Here is a 24,271-nt window from a genome sequence, read left to right on the forward strand (position 1 = left end):
AAATCAAAGGAATGCGTCCTATACGATGTGTGCTTCAGGGCAGCACATCCTGTAATATGAGGCTGAACTTTTCCATATGGTGTCATTACCTGTGCACTTGAGGCTGTATCTAGCAAATGACACGTCTATCTGGGATTAGATGGCTGTACTTGTGTATATGAGGCTGTGTACATCATTTAATGGCAGTAACGACAAATTTGAATCAATTTATGAATTTGACATACTTGGGCACCTGAGAAAGTATGTAACATATGGTACATGTATCTGGTGCATAAGACTGTGCCTTTCACGTTGTATCGTTATCACTTGTGTACGGGCGCGATTGAAATAAACTATCATATCGTTATCACTTTTGACAATCGAATATCATAGTTGGCTCAATTACCACGCCAACACCCACCCAGAGACGGTTCATGTTTTTGTTTCTCAATATCAGGTAGGGCTTTAGGGCCGTTCCTCTCCCTTGCCTATTTGCACGAATACCACCCTAACCTAGGCTTCTCTATTCCCCAGGTTAACATATACTGAATGTTTCTTCTTACTGTCTAAATAAACTATACCTTGCGCTGGAAGGGAGAATGTAAAGGCCAGTGCCTTATGCAACTAGCCTGCCTGTGTGACTTCCAACTGACCCTACACTATCCAGTGGTTAATAGTCTGCTAGAGTTGCTCTGCCTCCAGTCATGCTCACCTATTCTTCACCCTCCTTCTTCCTCTGATATTCTCCTCTTACTACTCTCCTACTCCACCCACCTTCACTCCCTACTACCTGTGTCTTCCTCTTCGGTCCCTCTGATGTCCCTCACTCCTACTTGCCCCAACACCACCCTTTGATGTTTCTATTATTTTCCCCCTATATTCCTACTCCCTCCTCCACCCTTCTACTCCCTTCTCTCGTACTTGCGCTTTTTCAGTGTCACTGGGCCTAGTAAGATCATTGTTTTGTTCTCCCCTGTTCCCCTCCCTTGCCTTGTCGCACCCTGAAACACTTGTGTACGAGCGCGATAGAAATAAAATATCAATATCAACACTTCTAATCCCTTCTGCACACTTTTAATCCTTCTTCCAGACTTGTACTCTTCATGTTTCTACACGCTCCTCCACACTACTACCCCCTCCTCCACTATACTACTCCTCCAACCTTCTACTCAACACCCACCTTTCACTCACACATTTTCTTCACATCCACTCTCTTCTAAACACACTTACCACTCTGTCAAGCACACTCAGAACAGAGTAATGCTTGCATTCACAAACCAATGCCTCACATGCTCCAAAAACACTTCTACAATCTTCTCCACCATCTGTCCTCCTGCTGGTCTCTTGGCCCTCCACTTCCTGTGACCACACTTGAAAATCTTCCTGTTTCCTGGGGGCTTTTTATCCCCCCTCACCTTCGTATGTTTGGTGGTCTATCCCTATCTAATCGGGCCCTCCTTACCCAGGTGTTACAAAGACATTTTTAAATAGTGATTTAAGCACCACCCCTTTCCTCACACAGCACCGTAGTAAGGCAGCAATGGCACTCAACATTGTGTATTGTACAAGCTTGTGTTAGGGGCTCTCTGAATGGCTAACCGAAAGGTAAGCCTAGTCCAAATTGTGGTTTGTGGATCTTGCATAAGTCTCTTCTGGTCCCAGGGGCGCAGGCGGTGCACATCTTAGGAGGCCGGCCCCGTTAGACCTCCAGCTCTGGTCTCTGTTGTTTTCTTTTCTGTGTTGTTGCCAGCGTAGCACTCGCATATGTTTGGTCTGCAGAAACCGGGTCTTTCTCTGGAGGGTTTCAAGCAGTGTGTGGGCCGCTAATGCTTCTCTTACTTGTGGGTGTTCACCATCTTAAATTAATTAGGTTTCTGAAATTAGAAGAGAAAATTCTGCCAACATTCTAGGTCTCAGGCATGGGGTGATGCCGTTCGGTACTGCACAAAAGCAGACCGGCACTGCCAACGTCTACCTCTAGGGTAGAGCCGGCTCTAGGTTTTTCCCTTGTAGGCCTCCCAACCCCAGGCTGAAAGGGGTTCACACCCCCTCTTGACAAGGCCAGGATACTGGCCGGTTCTCACAAAATGGGCAACTTGGTGAAGCATGAATATATGTTAATGGCTTGTAAAGTTAACTAGCTTATTTACCACCTGTGGCCTCTTGGTACAAAGTTCTGAGAGTTGATCATGAGCACAAAGAGAAATAGTTTTTACAAGATTTTATCTGCAGAACAGATTTTGATTAGGCATCCGAAGAGTCTATTCTCTTCTATCAACTGGACAGTAATTGTAAGGAATTTACTGAAAAGGGCAGTAACTACTACAAATGCCATGCCGGTTGATCTAACGTTCATACATAGACATTAGTTAATTAAGATATTGGATATCTGTACTTGTCACATTTGAATTTGGATAATAGACTGTGCTTCATGAATGCTTTTATGTGCAATTAATACAGTAAATGTTGACCGTCATTAAATAGCTAGCACCCAACTGAGGGTAATGTTTGAGTTTGTCTTTGTACTTGTCAGTGGGTGTTTTATATGTTCTGAATCTGTAACATCGTCTTAACAAGATGTTTGGGGGCTCTGGAAGCTCCCTTCATATCTGGGGCTCCTAAGAAGGGGATATAGCCCTAGTGGTCCAGCCTATAAGTAATGACTCCAGATATGTATGGACCAATCAGGAAGAGAAAGAAAAGCAGCTTTTCAAATGGAAGAAACCGTTTTTTTAAAAAATAAGGATAAGCTCTTTATCACAAGAAAAAGCACAGATGTGTTTATTACACAATAACCGTAGCAGACACATTAGGTTTTGCTTAGCACAAAATGGAACTGCAAATAGCAGGAGATGGCAGCACATATTCTTGTGTGACTATTTATAGCATAGGTTGTAGTACCTGGCATGTGGGGGGGCAGACAGCATATGATTGTTCTGTAGTTGATTTTGACCTTCACACTGTTTACCCTTTGCAATAGTAAATGTGTCAGTATTCAAACTAAATTTAATGATCTTGCCCTTAAATAGGATGGTAAACATCAGCAAATTTCCGGCCGTCTGCAAGATGTCCAAACGAAAAAATTGAAACAGAAGACTGTGTTGGAAGATTCAGATAGGAAATATGATCTTGGAATCTCGGAAATCAAACAGTTACAAATGCAACTTAAGGTAATACTTGACTTCTATCAGTGATGTTCTAGCGGGTGTGCAAATATTTTCCTTCTGTAAGGTAGCTATTCTAGGGGTGTGTGTGTTAGATGACATGGAGATAGATACATTGTTTATTTGGGTCTCAACAAGCCCTGCTGAAAATCCTGCAATTGATTGATTTATTTTTAAAACCCTTGCTGGGTGCGTTGGAGGTGCTATGGGGTTTGGGGAAGGGAAGGTGTTGACAGTGCTGCCAGCCGGGGAACCAAGCTTTTGAGGCCATGCAAGGGGAAGCTCTGAGGCTCACTGACCTCCTAATTCGGCGCAGATGAGCTGCACCTGCGATGGGTCTGCTGGTGAACCTGCAGCACTATAATCCATGGCCTTGAATCATGGGAATAGGCGCATGCGGATACTCGGTTTGAGGAAGGGGGCCACCTGAGCTTCTCCCACAACGATCATCTCTTGTCTGATGCTTCCTGGGGACACTTGGTGGAGCGCTTACATAGTGCAGATCACATGTGCTTGTTCTCTGATGGTCGCTCTCCTTGTCGGTCAGTGTGGAGCCCCGGGGAGAAGCATTGCTGGGCATTTGGGGAGTTCTGCTCTTGGAGACAGTGCTACCTGTGGGTGCAGGCACTAAAGAAACCATGCTGGTGACTGCTCAGGACTCAGAGACCTGGATGAGTTGAGGAGGGCTCTCGCTGGCTGGGTGAGCAGGCCCCCCAGATGATCATGTGAGCCTCAAGGCCTTGCATTTGGTTGGGGTTTGTTCTGTCAGCCAGGATATTCTTCTTTTTTTATTTTTTAACATATGTTTTTATATTGATTGTAAATACCAACAGCAACAATCAAATGTTATGTCATATGCATTCAACCATGTGACCAAACGCAGTATAAGAAACCATATAACATTAGTCCCACTGACTGTACCCATCACCACCCACCCCGGCACTTAGTACAAAAGAAATTCCTACATCTCGATGAACTGGTCATCTATGTCTTTGTATGCATGTCCTCCTCTCCCCCGTCGGCTCTCTGCCGTGATTAGCAAAACATTACCCCTTCCCCTATTTCACAATCATGAGGTTCATTCCCTCCATCCAGTGTCTTGTGTTTCCCAATTTATAATGGAGGTTTCAAATCGCGTGATGTTACAGCATTCAGCATTTGGCTCCAATCGGTCACTTTTCCGTCCTCCAATTCGATCTCCTTGTTTCTATGTAATGTTTCAATTTTTGCTGGAGCCTACTGCTTAGTATCCGCTACCCATTGTGTGATAAGTGGCACCTTGGGCACTTCAACGAAATTGCAAGTCTCCTCGTGCCAATAATAACAAGAACTGAGCCATCTTTTCCTTTGCTTATCCTTTGCCCCACCCTACTCCCCCGGACACCTTCCCCAGAATACCGAAGGACTGTACACGTTCATAGGATCCCTGGAGTAGAGTGTTAATCACTTCTATCACCTCCCTCCAAAACTTCTAAATTGATGGGCATTCCCACAAGAGAACCCCGCCGAAACCTGGCTACATCTTGGGGAATTGTGCAGTAACCCCGGGTTAATTGAATACAATTTTGCTGGTGTCATGTATACTCGGTGGAGGAAATGAAACTGGATTAACTTGAATTTCGCATTCCTAGATACCTTCATCATATGTTCCCAAACCTTCGACCATTCCTTACCCAACAACGCATATCTTAGGTCCCTTTCCCAATTCGCCTGAACCGCCAGTGTTTGTGGTTGGCTTCTCTAGCACCAAACATTTTTAAATCTATGATATTAATCCCTTCCCTTCACCCATAAAGAGAAACTCCTATAACATTGGGATTGACTCTGGTTCTTTAGGTGTATCCTCCCACAGGTCAGAACTTCTGACCGTTCTGGCGTGATTTAAGAACTGCCCCTTTGGACTGTCAAACTTCTCTGCTCGTTGTGCACGTTTATGTAATGTGCCGTCTGCAAAATAAATCGCCCATTGATCTGCACCTCGTCCTATGTAAATTGGAGAGACCATACTCTTAAAGGGGTAGTTCACTCAGAAATGTTATTGTCCCAATCGATAGGGCATGTGTTTTCAATCATATATTGATCCATCTTAAAAATAATTCCTATGCACCTTACCTTACTTTCCATCACTTTTATACCAGCAAAAACGGCTGCCTGGGCACCATCATCTTGTGGAAATCTTATCCGTTGATCCATCACTCTAATTTCAAGTACCCTTGCAGCACTAAATCCTATCACCCGCCCCGCAAGCTGACATCACTTATCATAACGATATGCTCCACCTATATTAATTCCATTAGTTGTCAATGTCCCCAAACATACCCTGTCATCACCAATGTCATAACGTTGACTAACGCAGAACCCGGAACATAAACAGACACATCGCCCTAGGTGGCGAGACTTTTGGTACTTGCCAATAAAAGGTTGAAAAATGTATATTTAGAATAAAACTGTGATGATCTGAATGGTATCAGGTACTTTTATTTTTGTTAAAACACTGAAAAGCGGAGATTATGTCCACGAAAACATCTTACAATGCAGATTCCCTTCATCGATCGATTAATCAGTCTATGTATAGGTTGCAAAAAGTTTTTTCGAGGGGATTGGGTCCTCCGACGTATTCCATATCTATGACATGTAATCACCACAGCTGTGCTGCTTCGGAAACTTTTTCCTGCGTCGATGACGTTGATGCGCCGTCGTTGAGGACCTCCTCCAACGTCCGACGTCATCCGATGTGATAAGTAGGATGCATGACGCCCGTAGCCTCAGTTCCGTTTTTTCCGCGAACGTGTTGCTTCGTGAATCTCGGTTAACGCCTCGACTCTTTGGAGTTCTGTTCTTCGAACCTGTTCGTTTTGGTGAGAATCTCCTTCGTGTGAAGATGTCTTCTACTTCGTCTTCGACCCCGCGTCCGGGCTTCAAGAAGTGCGGGGAGTGTGGGTCCAAGATGTCGGTGACGGACTCGCACGACGCCTGCCTCTGGTGCCTCGGGGAGGCCCACGACACGGATGACTGTATCGACTGCCAGTCGCTTACGTCCAAAGCCTTACGAGAACGTAAGAAGTTGTTGTCGGTAGGTCGGGTGTCCAAGCCCCGGAAGTCGAAGTCTGCAGGGCTTTCGACGGATGATTCGAGAGGAGACTCTCCGCGTCATCATCGGAAGTCTCGTGGGTCTCCTTCCAGGAGTCGGTCTCGCCACTCCTCGGCCTCTTCGAGGCATTCTCGGAAGCGCCGACAGCGGTCGTCTTCCAGGTCCTCTTTGGAGGACTCTGCCTGGCACGTCGCTTACCCCACCAGCCGTGCGATGCCGGAGGAATGGGCTTCCTTTGGGAAGAAAATGCTGGCGATTCTCGAGTCGCAGGGTACTAAGCCGTCTGCGCCCCCGAGTGGGGTCGGTCGTGAGAGGTCGAGAGACACTGCTCGCAAGAGTGGTCGGCACGAGTCACGGGAGAGGTCCCGTTCGGACAAGGGGACTCGTTCTCGACGTACCCGTTCCAGGTCCCGGTCCTCGACGCGTTCGATACCGTGTGCACCTGTGATGTCTTCGAGGAAGACATCGACGTCTGAGGCGTCGACAGGCTTTCTCGAGGCTCCGGCTTCGAGGACTGTGTCGACGCTGTCGATGATGATGGCGGCGCTGCATTTGACGTCGACGCCGATTTACTCGACGTCGAAGCCAATCCTCTCGGCGCCGATGCCTGTTCTCTCGACGCCAGCCCCGATTCACTCGACACCTTTCGAGGCCGGGGTGTCGGAGGTACCCCGTGGCACGGGGGAACCCCCTAGGAAGGCTCTGGTTAAGATCAAGCATTCTCGGGTGCCTTCTTTTCACCACATGGAATATATTTCGGAGGTGGATGAGGATTCTGATGGCCTGGTTCCTAGTCCGGTTCCAGATGAAATTGTCTCGGGCCATAGTCAGTTTGACGATTTGAGGCAGTCACTGAATGATGCCAGTGGATTGGACACCTCTCCGGAGGTGGAGTTTTGTAGGCCTGAGCCTGGCTCTCATGCCGATTCCTCGTACCGGCGCCTTATGGCTAGGGTTTCCGAGTACTTGGGATGGTCTGCTCCCCCAGGGGAGTGTTTGCAGGATGATCTCACGGACATCCTTGATGTTGGTCCCCCAACTGACCCGGTACTGCCGTTTGATATGGTTCTACAGAGAAGGGTGGCGGCGGCTTGGACTGCTCCGGAGAGTCTCCCGGCGGTGGGCAGGTCCTTGTTGCAAAATACCGTCCAGCCAGTAGCGACCCCTGCTACTTGACCAAGCACCCCACTCCAGAGAGTTTGGTGGTGCAGGCGGCCACGGCCCCGGCGAAGCAGGCGTCGTACCCTACCATCCCTCCTGATAGGGACGACAAACGTTTTGAGGGCTGGGCGAAGAAAGTGTTTTCTTCTGGTGGTATGGCACTTCAGGCAGCCAACTCCATTTGTGCCTTGTCTCGTTTCACACACACACTCTGTGGAACTGTGTTGCGTTAGCGGCTGAACATGTTCCCGAAGGGGACGAACGGTATGGTTTCCTTGCTATCGTCCAGGATGGTAAAGATGCCATGTGTGAGTCCGTTCAGTCGGGTTTGGACATGGCTGAATGCGTCAGCAGGTCCATGGCGGCGAGCACCGTGATACGCAGGTTTGCGTGGTTGCGGAAGTTGGGGTTTGCTCCTGATGTGCAGTCCCGGCTCCTCAACATGCCCTTTGACGGTGAACACATTTTTGGCAGCAAGGCTGACGAGAGCCTTGAGAGGTTGCAGATCTCCAAAGCAGCAGCAAAGTCGTTGGGCGCTGCAGTTCGCCAACCTCCGCCTTTTCGTCCTAGGGGACAGCAATGGAGTGGGTGGTTCCTTTCGCTATTACTCGTCCTTCAGTAAAGCAAGAGGAGCTGGCAGTCAAAAAGGCCTGCGCAGGGGTACCAGAGGTGGACGACAGGGTACCCGTGGTGCCAAGGCCGCTCGGGCAGTTGCCTCTTTGCCCTCAGGTAACGCCGCAGCCGCTCCCACTCAGTCATGAGGCCATGTCCCATGGTTCGCCGGTTGGGGGAAGGCTGGCGCAGCATCTTGTAGAGTGGCGTGCCATTACTTCAGATGTGTGGGAGATCATTACCCACGGCTACTGTCTTCCCTTTCGGCAGAGGCCTCACGACAATCCACCAGGGAACCTCTCTTTGCAGAGTCCGGATCCGCTCCTTGCGCAGGAAATTCAAGCCCTGCTGGAGAAAGGCACCATAGAACTGGTTCCTGTAGCGGAGAGGAACAAGGGATGGTATTCCCCTTATTTTTTGATTTCCAAGAAAGACGGGGGATTGAGACCCATCATGGACTTGCGCGGTTTGAACAAACTCCTCAGGAAGGACAAGTTCAAGATGGTTACTCTCTCTCAAGTCCTCCAGGCCCTTCAGCTTCAGGACTGGTTGGTGTCTCTCGACCTCAAGGATGCTTACTTCCATGTGCCGATCCATCCCAAGCACAAGAAGTACCTGAGGTTTGCGGTTGGCGACTCGCACTTTCAGTTTCGGGTCCTGCCGTTCGGATTGACCTCCGCCCCGAGGGTTTTCACCAAGCTCATGATGGTGGTGGCAGCGCATCTCAGGCAAGGGGGGATTCACGTCTACCCCTACCTGGACGATTGGTTTATCAGGGGGAGCTCTCCCGAGCAAGTCCTGGATCATCTGTCCGTCACCTGCCACTCCCTTCACAGGCTGGGCTTCTCCCTCAATTTAAAGAAGTCCCATTTGACGCCAACACAGCGGCTCCAGTACATCGGAGCAGTGCTCGACACTTCCCTGGGGCAGTGTTTTCCTCCCCAGGTGAGGGCTCTTCACATTCAGCAGATGGTGCACAAGTTTCAGCATGTCCAGATGCTCCCAGCGTTCGAGTTCTTGAGGTTGCTCGGCCTCATGGCATCCTGCATTCTTCTGGTGCCAGAGGCTCGCCTGTGGGTGAGATCTTTGCAGTGGGCACTCAAGATGCAATGGTCGCAGTCCTCCGGCAGGATGTCGGACCCGGTTCAGGTACCGCCCTCGGTCGCCCGGGACCTTCTGTGGTGGGCCGTCGAAGGCAACTTGATGAAGGGGGCTCCATTTTGGCTTCCCTGGCCGGAGGTGACGATCGTGACGGATGCATCCCTCACGGGATGGGGAGCTCATGCCAACGGGCTGACAGTCAGCGGTCGTTGGTCTCCGTCGGAGTCCAGACTCCATATCAATCTGTTGGAGCTGAGGGCCGTCAGGCTAACCATGAAGGCTTTTCTGCAGACTGTGCAAGGAAAGAATGTCCTGATCCTGACGGACAACACAGTGGCCATGCACTACCTCAACAAAAAGGGGGGGGCAGGGTCACTTCCTTTGTGCAGGGAGGCGATGCAGCTCGAGTTCTGGGCCATCCAGCAGGAAGTTTCGATCTCGGCAGTTCATCTGGCCGGAGACGAAAACGTGACGGCGGACGCTCTGAGCAGGCAGAGCACGATCTCTCATGAGTGGGAGTTGGCTCAGGAGATTCTCCTGGAGATCTTCGCCCTTTGGGGGACCCCTCAAGTGGATCTCTTCGCCTCCAGTGTCAACCGGAAGTGCGAGAGGTTCTGCTCGCGGGAATTTCCTCTAAGAGGTGCCTTAGGAGACGCGTTCGTGGTGGAGTGGTCATTCCCGCTGCTGTACGCGTTTCCTCCAGTCCCCGTCATCCCGCAAGTGCTGCGGAGGTTACGGAAGTTCGGTTCCCGGATGATCCTCATTGCTCCGGCGTGGGCTCGGAGGACGTGGTACCCGGACCTTCTCGACTTGTCCATCTGCCCTCCACGTCGTCTTCCCTACCGAGACGATCTGCTCTCATGGGAGGGGGGGTCAGGTTCTCCATCCAGAGGTCAGATCCCTCAACCTTCACGCTTGGCTTCTGAAAGGTTGAGGTATAAGGATTGGGACCTCCCTGAAGACGTGATGGAGGTGTTGCTCTCGGCCCGAAGGCCGGCAACAAAGTCTCTGTACCGTTGCCGTTGGCGTAAGTTCTGCGACTGGTGCAGAGTTCAGAATGTGGATCCTTTTGCATGTGACATCCCCATGGTTCTGTCTTTTTTACTTTCTTTGGCCCACAGGGGCTTGCAAGTAGGTACCATGAAAGGTTACCTGGCGGCGCTGTCCATCTTTAAGCGCTCGTCTGAAGAGTGTTCCTACTTTAAAATCCCTTTAATTTCACAGTTTCTGAAAGGGCTCACTAATGTGTTCCCTCCGTCACCTTTCCTGGTGCCCGGTTGGGATTTAAACCTTGTTCTTAAGTTTCTTATGGGTGCTCCATTTGAGCCTTTACATTCTTGCCCTTTGAGGCTGTTAACTCTGAAAACTGTGTTTTTGGTTGCGGTTACTTCCGCTCGCAGAGTGAGTGAGTTACAGGCACTTTCAGTTAAGCCACCCTTCACTGTATTTCACAAGGACAGGGTTGTCCTTAGAGTTCGTCCTTCTTTTCTTCCGAAGGTAGTGACGGAATTTCATTTGGCCCAGAAGGTTGTTCTTCCGGCATTATATCCTCCTCCGCATCCTGGTAAGGAAGAGGAGAGGCTCCATAGGCTTGATCCTAGGAGAGCTTTAAGCTTTTATGTTTCACGCATGTCCCGGGTCAGAGTGGACGATCAACTCTTTATTGGTTACGCTGGAAAGCGTTTGGGACAAGCTGTGACGAAACAGACTTTGTCTCGCTGGATTATTTTGGCCATCTCGGAGTGTTAACGCTTGGCGGGTAAGGACCCACCGGCTGGCTTGCGGGCCCATTCTACCAGGGGTATGGCTGCATCTACTGCCCTGCAGAGGGGTGTTCCTATTCGCAACATCTGTGATGCAGCCACCTGGGCTTCAGTACATACATTTGTACGTCACTATTCCCTCGATTCCATCCGAGGACAAGATCTGGCCTTTGGCAAGGCGGTCCTTTGCTCTGCTATTTGATTGGCAATTCTTAATTTTGATTCTAAATTCTTTCCCTCCTCCTTGCTCTGGTACTGCTTTGGGAGTCTGTCATAGATATGGAATACGTCGGAGGACCCAATCCCCTCGAAGAACAAGTTACTTTCTTACCTGGTAACGTTCTTTCGATGGGATGGTCCGACGACGTATTCCATATCGCTCCCTCCCTGCCTTCCCCGCTGCATGATTTCTTTTGCGATTGCAGCTTACGTTCCGCAAGGCGTTGTGTCTGACTGGCAGTTTACTAATGTCACACGTTCTGGGGGAAAAAACTACAACTGAGGCTACGGGCGTCGTGCGTCCTACTTATCACATCGGATGACGTCGGAGGAGGTCCTCGACGACGGCGCATCGACGTCATTGACGCAGGACGCAGACGCCGAAAAAGTTTCCGAAGCAGCACAGCTGTGGTGATTACATGTCATAGATATGGAATACGTCGTCGGACCATCCCATCGAAAGAACGTTACCAGGTAAGAAAGTAACTTTCGATTGACTTACATTGCGATACCTTAGTGAGAAGGAAGGAGTGGTTTCGGTCTGAAATGCAACACTTTCACATCAGCACATTTTTGAAACCTATAGGCTGCTATATTGCTCTTTGTTACTGTAACGGCGAAAGGACAAATTGGAGGGCTATCGTCCCAGATAATTTTAATTAACAATGCGTTGTTCACTAGTATTGTCCAATTCTGATTTAAGAAGCTGTCCACAGGAAGCATCACTGCATGATATGCGTACATTGGGACGATGGATCTAAAATCGAGAATAAAAACAAATCTCAGTGCACATTATAATATACACAGTAAATAAATGTTAACTATGATTTCAAGTTAGAATTCATTTGAAGTTTATTTTATTTTTTTGCACTTCAGCGCACAAAGCCCAGAGGCATCTAGGCGCTAGTTACAGAAAGTGCATAGTACATTAGTGAAGTGCATGAGTGCAAGGGCCACACCTCATGGTACGGGGGCTACATCTGGCATGCAGACAGGCATATGAGTCAAAATAGGTGCAAGTACAAGACTGGAAAAGGCACAACTCATAGTACAGTGGCTTCATCAGGCATATGAGTCGAAATAGGTGTGGGTACACAGACTGGCTACATCAGGCATGCAATTGCAGGTCGGTGAAATACAAAATCAAGTATGCAGTTGTAGGTAATCCAGGTGCACGGGTTAAGCAATACAAAGTAGTAGTCAACAAAACAGGTGTAGAATAATATTAGCCTTTGCCGACCCGTGTTTTGACCCTTGGTCGTTTTCAAGGCCTGGCTACATACATTAGTTAAATATTCAAATTATGCATAAGAAATTCATAAAATAATAATAAACCTATAACACATGAACCATATTCAATAAATTGTCCATATACAATGAGTAATTAGTCAACATTACCATTGTTGAGATCAGTTGATCCATGTATAGTCAGGAGAAATTCAGGAAGGATGCTGAAAGGCTGTGAAAAAATAAAATAAAAATACGGAAAAATGAAAATATAAACAAAAATGTAAAATGTATCTGATCAGAAACTATTGCGCAAGATCAATGGTCATTTATAACACCACATCACTATTGTACAATCTTACACATGCCAATTGTACATATTGTATCTTAACTTATTTTAATCGTGGAAATCAATAATATCTGTGAAGGATGGCTCACCCAGACGTGTTATTGTTGTGCATTCGGCCTGTGACAGTGATTTCGAGAAATCTCCAGGATGGGATATAGATTGCTAATTATCCTCTTGTGATAGTGATGGGTACTGTATATATCCGATGCTATAAATTGTTGTTGGCTCATTTGTTGATGATCATGCTAAAGGTTGTAGAGCAATGATATAATAATTCACAGATATTGTATGTTAATGGTCAGACTTGGTTCTGGTATTTATATTCGACAGTGTCACTCGAGGATTCTGAGTAAACAATATATATTGATGGTTGCTCAGTTATTGTGATTGAGTAAATATATCAACCCCAGTATTATTTAGAGTACAATCAGTGCAGGAATTAAGGGGTTGTTGCCTCTTACCATATAGTAATTCTGTCTTGTTCTCAAGGCGAAAGTATCAGTTCGTAGGAGTTGTATATCTAGCGATATGTTATCAGCATCGACAATTTGATCATTAAAAAATCGATTTAGTCTGAGTACTAACTGTATTTTAACAACCATTGGTTCTGTTTATTCACTGGTGAATAAAGTAACAGGTTTAGTTTCCTTACCCTTATATCTTGGTGTTTGTCCTCTTCGGATGGTAGTCCTGCAATGGCCTGCAGCGTTATGTGAGGCGAGAATCCGGTCGCCATTTTTTGTTGAAATGGTTGTTTACATCTGATGTCATAGCGTGGTGATACTTAGACGTTTGTGTGTGAAAGTCCTTCTAGTGTAGTTCCTGCTAATGTGCATGGGCTGTTGAATCACTTCATCAATTACATTTAATAGTTGATAGAGTTAGTGTGCAATTTATAAATGTTCTGTGTTGTCTATATGGACTTCTATGTTTGATATATATATATATATATATATATACATACATATAATGTATCGGGTATCGTAGGTCCAGCATATCTCCACCTGTACCCCTGAAAGCGCCAAGAGCACTGAGAACGATAGGACCTGATCTAGCGTGCACACCAGAGGGTTTATTTCCCTTTCCTTCGCCCAGAGGCAAAATCTGGTCCATTTGCTTTTGTATGACTTTCTGGTAGACTTGCTTGTAGTTTTCTGAATTATTTCCAGGTTTTCTTGTGACAGAGATGTTGCATTGTTCCTTGCTCAGGAACCAGGTTGCAAGGGCTAGCTTCTTGGGAGTGGGGTGAACTATGCCCCCCCGTTCCCTGCTGTGAGAGGAGCCTTCAATCATGAATCGGTAGGCTCACCGGACTTCGGAGCGATTAGAAGCAGGCTCATGTTGGTGGACTCTCTGACTTTGCTGACAACTTTTTGAATAAGCGGCCCTGGGGGAAATGCATATGCCCTCATCCCGCTCCAAGGGAGGTGTAGGGCATCCCAGAGGGAGCCTTGCCCCTGACAGGACACGTACTGCTGACATCTCCAGTTCTGCTCCATGGCAAACAGGTCTATGGGGGGTTGGCCCCATTTCCTGAAGACGTCCGCTAGGACTTGTTCCTCTAGCTGCCACTCTTAGTTGTCCACCCACAGTCTGCCAAGCCTGTCCGCAGATGAATCGCCGACAGCCATATGTAGTGTACCCGTGGCTCACTCCCATATCTATATGGTGAGCCTGCACGGGGAGACGATCTGGTTTACCACTGCTTGTTGATGTATAAAAGGCACGTGGAGCTGTCTGTTTGTAGGCAGACTGTCTGACTGCTTATTACAGGCAGGAAAGTCCAGAGGGCCAGCTGGATGGCCTTCAATTCGAGGAAATGGATGTGATTCTTTCGTTCCTCCGTCGTCCGTGTGCCATGCACACTGTGTGCGTGCAAGGTGGATCCCCATCCTTCCATGGAGGAATCCGTGGTGATAGTAGACTCCAGAGGTGGTTGCCCGAATGGTCTGCGCACCCCCTCCCCGAGGTTGTTATCCTGTCTCTACCATAACAGGTCTAGTATGAGGTTTGCTGGGGTGGAGACTGCTGCGTCCGGGGAGACTGTCAGTTGGTTCCATGATGCCATGAGGTGCAGATGTGCCCGCTGTTAGGCAGAATCCTGTGCAGTGCCCTTAGGGACCACTACACACAATTAAGACTACAAGTGGTAATACAAGTTCACCTTTGGTACAAGCCTGTACTACACTGTTAAAGTGGTAGGAGTAGCAGAGCAGTCAGACTTATCTCAAGAGCAAATGAGCAGTAGTAGAAATTACACAAAGGACCACAATTACTGTGACTCAAGCAAACACTGACTCAAGGCTTTTGGTTGAAAAGTAAAAGTACATTTTATTTCTAAACCATCTGTTTGCAAAACACTTCACTTCTATTAAATTAAAACCACACGTAAAATACACTTCACACAACCAGTTCTCTTTGTGCAGAACAACTCAAGGTAAGTAAAGTACCTTATGATTTGACGGACCGGTGTTATGACACAAACAGCGTTACCGGGAATACATATGCGGTCACTTTTTGACAGTAATGACAGTACGATCTTAAGAAAGATACGTGTATCCGTGGAAAGAAATGTTACCGGGGTAAAAACACACTTATCACCTGAGTTAACAAAAGAGAGTTGGGGGCAAAAATCATAGGCAATACTTTTGTCAAGGCAGACAGAATCAGAGTACAATTAGTGACAGGAAAAGTCAATAGGTCTGCGACAATGTCAAGTGGAACCGGGTTCCTATTGTATAAAGGATCACACAGTCAGACAGTTCAAGATTCACCGTTGCCAGGAGTACTTGGATATTGTCAACAGAGGAAGCAAAAGTTAAAAGAGGGAAGGAAGACCAAGGCAAGCCTTGGATGAGGAGAAAAGGGTCCACCCTAGTTCCGGAAAGCTGGACACAGTACCTTATTCTTTGAAGAAGCTGGTGCCACGGCAGTTGTTCCTGGTAGTTTCCTGCAGACTCACGGTTCCTGGAGCTTCAGTCGTGGAGACAAGAAGGACGACGTCTGGAGTGATCTGCACTACCCAGGGATGAGGCCAGCAGCAGCGACAGTGAATAAAGGGTGCGCTCCTTTAAAACAGGAGAGGCTCTTCAAATGGCTATCCGGACCACTACAGCAGTGTGCAGTGATTTCGACCACGAAAAGGATCCTCTGGCTGTGGAAGATGAGCTGGTTGACCCCTCCAGGCTCAAAGGAAGAAGACTCTGGACTGGATCTTCTCTGGTCGTTGAAGGGTAGATAGCTCAGGACTGCAGCAGGGCTTCACTGGGACTCGGTAGTTGCAGCAGCCGTCTTCTTCTCCGCTTCTCTTCGGTTCCTTGTAGTTCCAGTGGCGACTCTGACTTCCAGCACAAGAGTCCTGCCTTTTATGCGGAAATCGCCCATTCACACAGCCTGGCTGTCAGTCACGCAGCAGGGGGGGTTGTCCGGCCCGTACAACCACCTCAGCCAATCATGGCAAAGTGCGACTTGGGTTTCCTAGGATACCCTGTGCAGGGGGTGACTACACCCCTCCCTCACATTCAGCCCACCTAGACACCCAGGGGCCCAGAGGAGGGCTTCTTTGCAGAAGCCCGCCAAAAGACAGTGAAAAAGAAGGCAAACCTGGTTTGCCACGCAAAGAAAAACACAAGGACTTTAACAAAAAGAAATGGCGAATAAACCCAACCAGAGCCAAAATCAAAAGGATTTGGTCAAGCGGGTTTATGTTCGAGGCTTATATAATAGCATGGAGCAATACCACGTTTATATAGTATAATCGCGGTAGGAAAGTTAGGGTAGATACCACTGTCACCAGCCAAGTCTAAATGTTAAAAGAGCAAAACAAATCTCAGAGGCACAGACAAAAAGGGGTAGGAACTAACCCTTTCCAATACTCCATGTAAGATGGGGTGTACTGGGGGTGTAGTTTTAAATGACTACATAAAGTAAATGGCAACTTTACCTGTTTCTGGGGGACAGTAGTCAGCCCCAGAAAAATGGAGTCAGAGGGAAGTCTCAAAGACAACCCTGTGTTACTGCACTGAAGGCGCTGTGTAACACACATAAAAGTGGGTCTCGTGGAGTGGTGTGCTCCAGAGCCCAAGATCACACAAACAGTAGAAATACTCATGGCAAAACACATGTAAGAGTGGGAAAAAGGCTCACACTCTTACCAAGTGGAAAAAATAAACTCCAGAAATCCAGAAAAGCTGCTGGGGGACTCACTAGGTGAGGGAAATTAGCCACAGAATGAGAATTCTCCGTAACACTCGCCTCATCCTGAGCCTGGTGTACGGAATCACCAGGATAAATGACCCCCCTTCAGGTATTGGTGCCACCAGGCCAACGTATTCGGTCGGCTGAAGAAATGGCACATAGTCCTTTTGATGGCTGCTACCTTCTTGTTTGTGGGAAAAATCCTGTTTGGTATCCCACATCAAGGATAAAAAAGATATCTTGTATCAAAGACCCTGCAGCATTAATTGCTTGAAATTAACAATTGCAAAAAGGGACTATCACTGAACAGTATCCACAATTTGGGCAATGATATTGTCTATCTATTGAACCAGTATCATGCATATGCCCATTTTGCACTCTACTCTATGATTTAGTCACTTTAGTGAAAAGAAATGAATCTACACCCAATGTTCTTTGTGTATTTTTGTTTTTGTTCTGTGAATATTATTGTGTTAAAACACTTATGTACACTGTAATCTCTCCCCAAAAAAACGTTGTCTTCTCAATGTACCATGTGGATGTACTTGTATTTTGTTCTATCCTTGGTTGAGATTATAACCTTGTTGACTTCCGATTATGTGTTCCGTTTTTCTTAAAATATATGATTTTGATCTTCTTGGAAGTAGAAAGTGATTGTCTTGTATTCTTCCTAAACTATATTAGTTACCTTCTACTTATTTCTCAAACACTGGAAACATCACCGTAATATTTGTCCTTTGAAACACAGAGCAACTTCACTATTTGGGTGGATACATAAGAACAGCGGTTTATCTTACCTTAGGATTTCCGCAATCCGGAAACCTTTCAAAAATAATAATTAGCTTTTTAAAAAGGAAAAAATATGAAAATAAATAGTAGCAAGGGTACATTCTTCTGTTTAGATGGTATCCCACATCAACCTGACCAAGGTTTGTGTGGGCTGCAGTTGAGATTTCTTGTGGTTGATGTATAACTCCAGATTGTGTAGGGTGTCCTTAAGCCTGGAGGCCGATTGCCGAACCCCCTTGGGTGATTCCGCCCTGACCAACCAGTCGTTGAGATATGGATATAGATGGTGGCATTACAATCTGAGTAAGGCCACTACCGCATTCATCAGCCTGTGTGAACACCCGTGGGGCTGAGTTGAGCCCAAACGGCAGCACCTTGTACTGAAAATGTAGTCCCATCACTCAACCTCAGGAACGAGCAGTGGGGCTGCCAGATAGACATGCAAGTATGCATCCTTCAGGTCTAGGGAGCACGTTCAGTCTCCCCCACACAGAGACTCCGCTATCAGCGCTGGCGTAACCATCTTGAATTTTTGGAGGGGGAGGGATAGATTCAGGAAGAACACATCCAAAACCACTCCCAGGCCAGCCTGATTCTTTTTCTGTATCTAAAAAATCAACGAGTAGAACCCCAAATCTTGTTGAGAGGGGGAGCCTCTTCTACCAGTGCACTTTGTACCAGTAAATGGATCTCTGCGAGGAGAGTTAGTGTCCCGATTTGAGGGAGGGGAGGAGATGAAGGAGGTTCTGTAGGGGCTGGGAGACGAAACCCCTGCAAAACCACAGAAAGGATCCAAAAAGAGAGTCCGCCAGGACTGAGTTTGGAGAGCAAGCCTGCCCCCGACTTGAGAACTGTGCGCCCTGATGGGGCCGTCATTGCTTCTTTGGGTCCGAGGCTGGTGCTTGGGAGGGGGACTGAAAGAAGCCCTTGTGTGAAGTGTGCTGATGTTTGCGCTTGTGATGGCTGGGGGACCAGTCAGTTTGCCTTGCCTTCAGATCCTGGAAGCCCCTGAACCTGCCAAAGGTCCGTACCCGTTCAGGCTCGGTTTGGCTCTGTCTGAATGCCCTAGGCGCCGGCTTTGCCTAAATGGCCAGTGATTTTGGCTGTTTGGGAACTATTTTCTTTTTGTATAGTTCCTCGTCTGTGGACGAGTGGCAGAGATCTCCCCCTCAAACGGCAGGTCCACGATACGGTCTTGTAAATCTGTGTTGAACTTGGCTCTATGCCATGCTGTTTTTCTCATATCTGTAACTACGCAGATTGATCTGCCAGCCGTGTCCATATGCCCTAGATTCCAGAAGATCTTGTGCCACTATTTTGGCCTCTGCCAGCCCCGCCTTGAATGAGATCTGTTTGTGCACTGGGATGTCTGAGGAATATGTCATTATTTGTAGAAATGTGACAAGGAGAACTCCCCTGATAAAGAGAGAACCTCTCGTAATGCGTTGGGACCCAATTATTTACACAATGCACATTTTATGTTTGATTAGGCTAGATATTTTTATTAAAATCACTTGTACATCACCTTTGTGTATTGGTTGTATGAAAGAACTCACCTTATGTCAAAAATATTAATCTACTTGTAAATTCAGACCACATTTTCTCAAACTATGGATAGACCTATCCTTTTTGAATAGGACTATATCTACATATTGTTTGGTGACTAGGCCAAGATAGTGTGCAGGGGACGGGAGTTCCTCAACTAATGTTTAGCCCATGTGGGAGGGGGCGGGTGGACGTTTGATGAAGTTTATTCTGATGTCTGGCAGGGTGGTGGGCTCTATGTTACCCTAGTGACGTGGGCAAGCCTGGGTGTCTCTGGGAGTCAGGCATGGTGCCCTGGAAGGGTGTCAAAACGTGAAAATGTTGATTATGTTCTATCGGTTGGGGGACAAAGGGGAGGGGTGGAATGTAGGGGATACATGCATTATTTTGTCACAGCTTCAATGGTGTACTAGTTTGACCATGGGGGGAGCATAAGGGGAAACTAGCGCACTTGGAAAATGGTTAATTGGAAGGCTGCCACACTAAAGGTGAAGGAGCTTAACTCCCCGAATAAAAAGTCACTGACGACGAGCATGTTTCGTAAGGCCCATTTTGACGGTTTTGGTCCTACAAGACATCCACTATAGGAAGGGGAAGAAGCAAGTCTTAAAGGGGACGAATATTTGGCAAGTGTATTGGGCGTCACACAAGACCAGTAAGAAGGAAGGTGTGGGGATTGTCCTGTCGAGGTCCATGCAGTTCAGGGAGGTCCAAGTACAGAGGGGGTTTGTGGGCCGGCTTGCAGGGGAGAATGCTCACATTGGTGCCCCTATATGCTCCCAAAGTGAACCAACGGGCTTTTTTCCAGAGGGTGTTTGCGGTATTGGAGGACTGGGGTGAGGGACCAATGTTGGTGGGAGGTAAAGCAATTGCAGATCCAACTGTGGACTGGCGATCTGTGCAGGGCAACCAAGTCAAATCAAAGGGAACGGAAGACGAGGCCTCCCTGCAGCTGCTTCGGGACCACTTTTAGACCGTTGTTTGGAGATCCAGGTAGCCCGCCGGCACAAAGGTATACCTTTTTTTTTCACCCCTGCAACAAACCTACATGAGGATTGACCTCCGGCTTGTCTCCCAGGAGCAGGAGGTAATGGTGGCGTTGCGTCAGTTGGAAGCCATGACACGGTCAGACCATAAGATGGTCACAACGGAATGGTGGGTAGAGGACGGGAGGAAGGGGACTATGAGATGGAGATAGAACAATGGTTTCCTTCGGGACCCTGTGTTTCCTGACTATTTCCGACAAGAGATTAGCCATTATTTTCAAACCAATTCTACAAAGGAGGTGAAGTGGGAAATGATATGGGAGGCGACCAAAGAGACCATCAGAGACCTCCTTATGAAGGAAGGAGCCCAGAAAAAATGGGAGAGAGTGCTGGTGGCGCTGTTAGAGGAGAAGCTGCAGGAGTACTTGCGGGGAATGAGCGCAAAATAAACAAAGCCGCTGGAGGAACGAGTAAGATTGCTGGGATAAAAGCGGGACAAGAGACGGGAACAGCACTCCCTTTTGATTGGGAAGGTATTGAAAAAGATGTGCTATGCCAAACAGCGGTTTTATAAGAGGGGCGGTGGAGACCCTATTGGCAAACCGAGTGCTGGAGCAAAGAGTGGAGATGAGTGTTGCCATATGCAAGATGTAGGGGGGAATCTAATTGGTATTGAGGGTTGCATAACAGTCTTCACAGGGTACTTCGAAGACTTCTATGCCCAGGCCCCTGAGGGGAGGGAGGAGAACATACAGGAATATTTGAAGACTCCCCACCCCGCAACTGACCATGTTGTAGGCAGACATCACGGGGGAGGAGGTGCTGCACAGGCCACCTTAAACTGGGGAAGGCTGCGGGGAAGGATGGGTATACGACTTTTACAAAAGTTCCAGGAGCAGTTGGTGGGACCCCTGGCCAATCTTTTTAATTAAATTCAGGGTGCAGCCGACATCCATCCTACCTTCCTGGAAGCATTGATGGAAGCATTGATGGCGGTCATGCCCAAGGAGGGTAAAGACCTTACATACTGTGCCTCATATAGACCTATATCTTTACTAAAAGTGGACGCCCAGATATTTGCGAGGATACTAATATCACGGTGGAAGGTGCATCTATCCAGGCTGAGGCCCCCAGATTGTGAAGGGGACAGGTTTTAAGACACAGCCAGAAGGGTTTCGGTACCTAGGGATGTAAATCATGAGGGATATCAAAGATTTGTTCAACAAAAATTATCTCCCACTCTGTGATAAGACACAGCTAGATCTACAGCGCTGGGGACAGCTCAATCTTTCATCGGCGGCATGTTTAAATTGCGTTAAGATGACGATCCTCCCCAAGCTGCTATTACGGTTTCCCGACTCCTTTTCTGGCGAATATTCAGTGGGCTCTTCTCCACTTTTTCTGGGCCGGAGCAAAACCTAACGTGGCCTATAGATCATTAGTCCTACCAAAAGATTAAGGGGAGGTTGCACTACCGGACCTGATGGCATACTATAAGGCGGTGCAACTAAGAATCATGGTGGACCACCTCGATCCTAGCTCAGGGAAACAATGGGTCTATATGGACAATGTGGTCATTGCGCCAGTCACTTTGGATGAGTGGTTCTGGGTCCCCCAGCGGGATATTCCTCGGGGGGTGTTGACACATCCTATGGCGGGAAAGCAGTGCCAAGCACTGGCTATCGACATGGGCCTCTCCCCTAAATTGTATATGTGTCCCGCACCTGTGAAATCTGATAGATTATCCACTTTGCTTTCAGTCCTGGTATGAAGTAGGTCTCTCGGGCTGGACAGTTGTGGGAGGAGGATAGGTTTGTGTCCCTGACCCAACCTGAGGAATGCCTTCGCAAGGTAAAGCTCCCAGTCTTGTCTTACTTGCAGCTCAAGGGGGCAATGACAAGTCCAAGATGGGGGGAGGATAATCTTTGCAAGGAACTCACCGCTTTTGAAAAAGCTCTATTGCAGAATACCAGTATATGAAGGGCCGCATAGCTAAGTTATATGGGTAATTTAAATGTAGCGATCCTACTGACATCCTACGGGTAAGGGTGAAATGTGCCAGAGATCTGGCGACGGACATTACGGACCAGATGTGGACTACAATTTGTAAGAGGGTAAAAAAAAGTCAACACTGGCCCTACAATACAGAATGCAGGCGTTTAAGCTAATACGTCGCTGTCACTACCTCCTGTCCTCGCTGCAGCGATGGCCAAAATGTACACAGGTGGATTCGAGGTGCTGGTGTTTTAGATACCTGCACAGTGACAATTACCATGTCTGGTGGTGGTTTTCTCTCATACAAAGGTACTGGACTGAGGTCCTTGACTGGCTCAAAGACCTGGATGGGGGGCCACAAAAACTGTCAGAGCTTACTGTTTGGGGTGGATGTGGAGGTTGAGGATACTGGGGAGGAAGGCCATATGGTGCGCACCCTGCTAGTGGCAGCAAGAAGCTGCATCGCCTAGCACTAGAAGCGAGGGGGCATCCTCACTGAAAATGAATGGGTGCAGAAAGCACAGACCATATACGATATGGAGTATCTTATGGACTTACTGGATGAGACGTGCACGGACATAGAGGGATAGTGGCTTCCGCCCTTCACCAAATATGGACATTGACCTGCTGTGGTAAAGCTAGGCGATTGATAGGGAGGGCGGGAAAGGTGGTGGAGATGGGGAAAATGCCTATGTTCAGTCAAGCACCTTGGTATATCACTTTTAAGGAGGGGAAAAGTTTCAGACATTTGGGAAGTAAAAATTAAGGTCTGACATTTCAGTGAAGATTGGGACTATGAAGGACCCAGAGACGGTTAAATGAACAAATAACTTACCTGGGGGTACTGTTCTTTCTGGTAGATCGCTTCTTCCATGGATTACCCATCTTAAGATATTCACTCGCTGTTAGGCAGAATCCTGTGCAGTGCCTTTAGGAACCACTACACACAATTAAGGCTACAAGTGGCAATACAAGTTTTACCTTTGGTACAAGCCTGTACTACTATGCTAAAGTGGTAGCAGTAGCGGAGCAGCCAGGCTTATCTGATATATGATATGGCATTTGTATCGCGCCTATACACAAGTGTTTCATGCAGAGATTACACAAAGGGACCACAATTACTGTGACTCAAGCAAACACTGACACATGGTTTTAGGTAAAAAATATAAGTACATTTATTTTAAACCATCAGTAAAACACAACACTTCTATAAATTCAAAACCATACGAAAAATACACTACAAACAACCAATTCTCTTGGTACAGAATAGCTCAAGGTAAATACCTTATGTTTTGGAGGACCTGTGTTGCGAAACAAAAGACGTTACCGGGCATACAGATGCGATCACTTTTTGACAGTTCGGTCGTATTAAAGAAACGCGTATCTGCGGCAAGAAATGTTACCGGGGCAAAAACACACTTATCACCTGGACTAACCAGAGAGAGTTGGGGGCAAAAATCATAGGCAATACTTTTGTTAAGGCCGACAGAAATACAAAAGTCAATGGGCCGGAGCCAGTGTCAAGTGGAACCGGGTTCCTGTTGTCGAGGATCACACAGTCAGACAGTTCAAGATTCAACGTTGCCAGGAGTACTTGGATATTGTCAACAGAGGAAGCAAAAGTTATAAGAGGGAAGGATGACAAGGGCAAGCCTTGGAGGCGAAGAAAAGGGATTCACCCTAATTCCTCAAGCAGAACACAGTACCTTATTCAATGAAGAAGCTGGTGCCACGACAGTTGTTCCTGGTAGTTTCCCACGGTTCCTGGAGCTTCAGTGCGAAGGACGACGTTTGGAGAAGTCTGCACCACACAGGGATGAAGCCAGCAGCAGCGACGGTGAATAAAAGGTGTGCTCCTTTAAAACAGGAGAGGCTCTCCAGATGGCTATCCGGATCACTACAGCTGTGTGCAGCGATTTCGACCACGAAGAGGATCCTCTAGCTGTGGAAGATGAGCTGGTTATCCCCACCAGGCTCAAGGGAAGAAGACTTCGGGCTGGATCTTCTCTGGTCGTCGAAGGGTAGATAGCTCAGGACTGCAGCAGGGCTTCACCGGGACGGGGTAGTTGCAGTAGCTGTCGTCTTCTCCGCTT

General features: G+C 47.5%; 1 protein-coding gene across 7 annotated transcripts in view; it reads left to right on the forward strand.

Moving 5' to 3' along the window:
- Nucleotides 1-24,271, forward strand: part of ITSN2 (intersectin 2) — a 2,589,317-nt gene that overhangs the window by 821,555 nt on the left and 1,743,491 nt on the right. For all 7 annotated transcript variants that reach the window (XM_069605851.1, XM_069605856.1, XM_069605854.1 and 4 more), the window contains one exon: nt 3,009-3,149. In XM_069605851.1, the coding sequence (XP_069461952.1) occupies nt 3,009-3,149 (141 nt within the window). The remainder of the gene's footprint in view (nt 1-3,008; nt 3,150-24,271) is intronic.

Source organism: Ambystoma mexicanum, chromosome 4p (assembly GCF_040938575.1).
Source record: "Ambystoma mexicanum isolate Mex_15411 chromosome 4p, UKY_AmexF1_1, whole genome shotgun sequence".
In the NCBI taxonomy this organism is placed as follows: Eukaryota; Metazoa; Chordata; class Amphibia; order Caudata; family Ambystomatidae; genus Ambystoma; species Ambystoma mexicanum.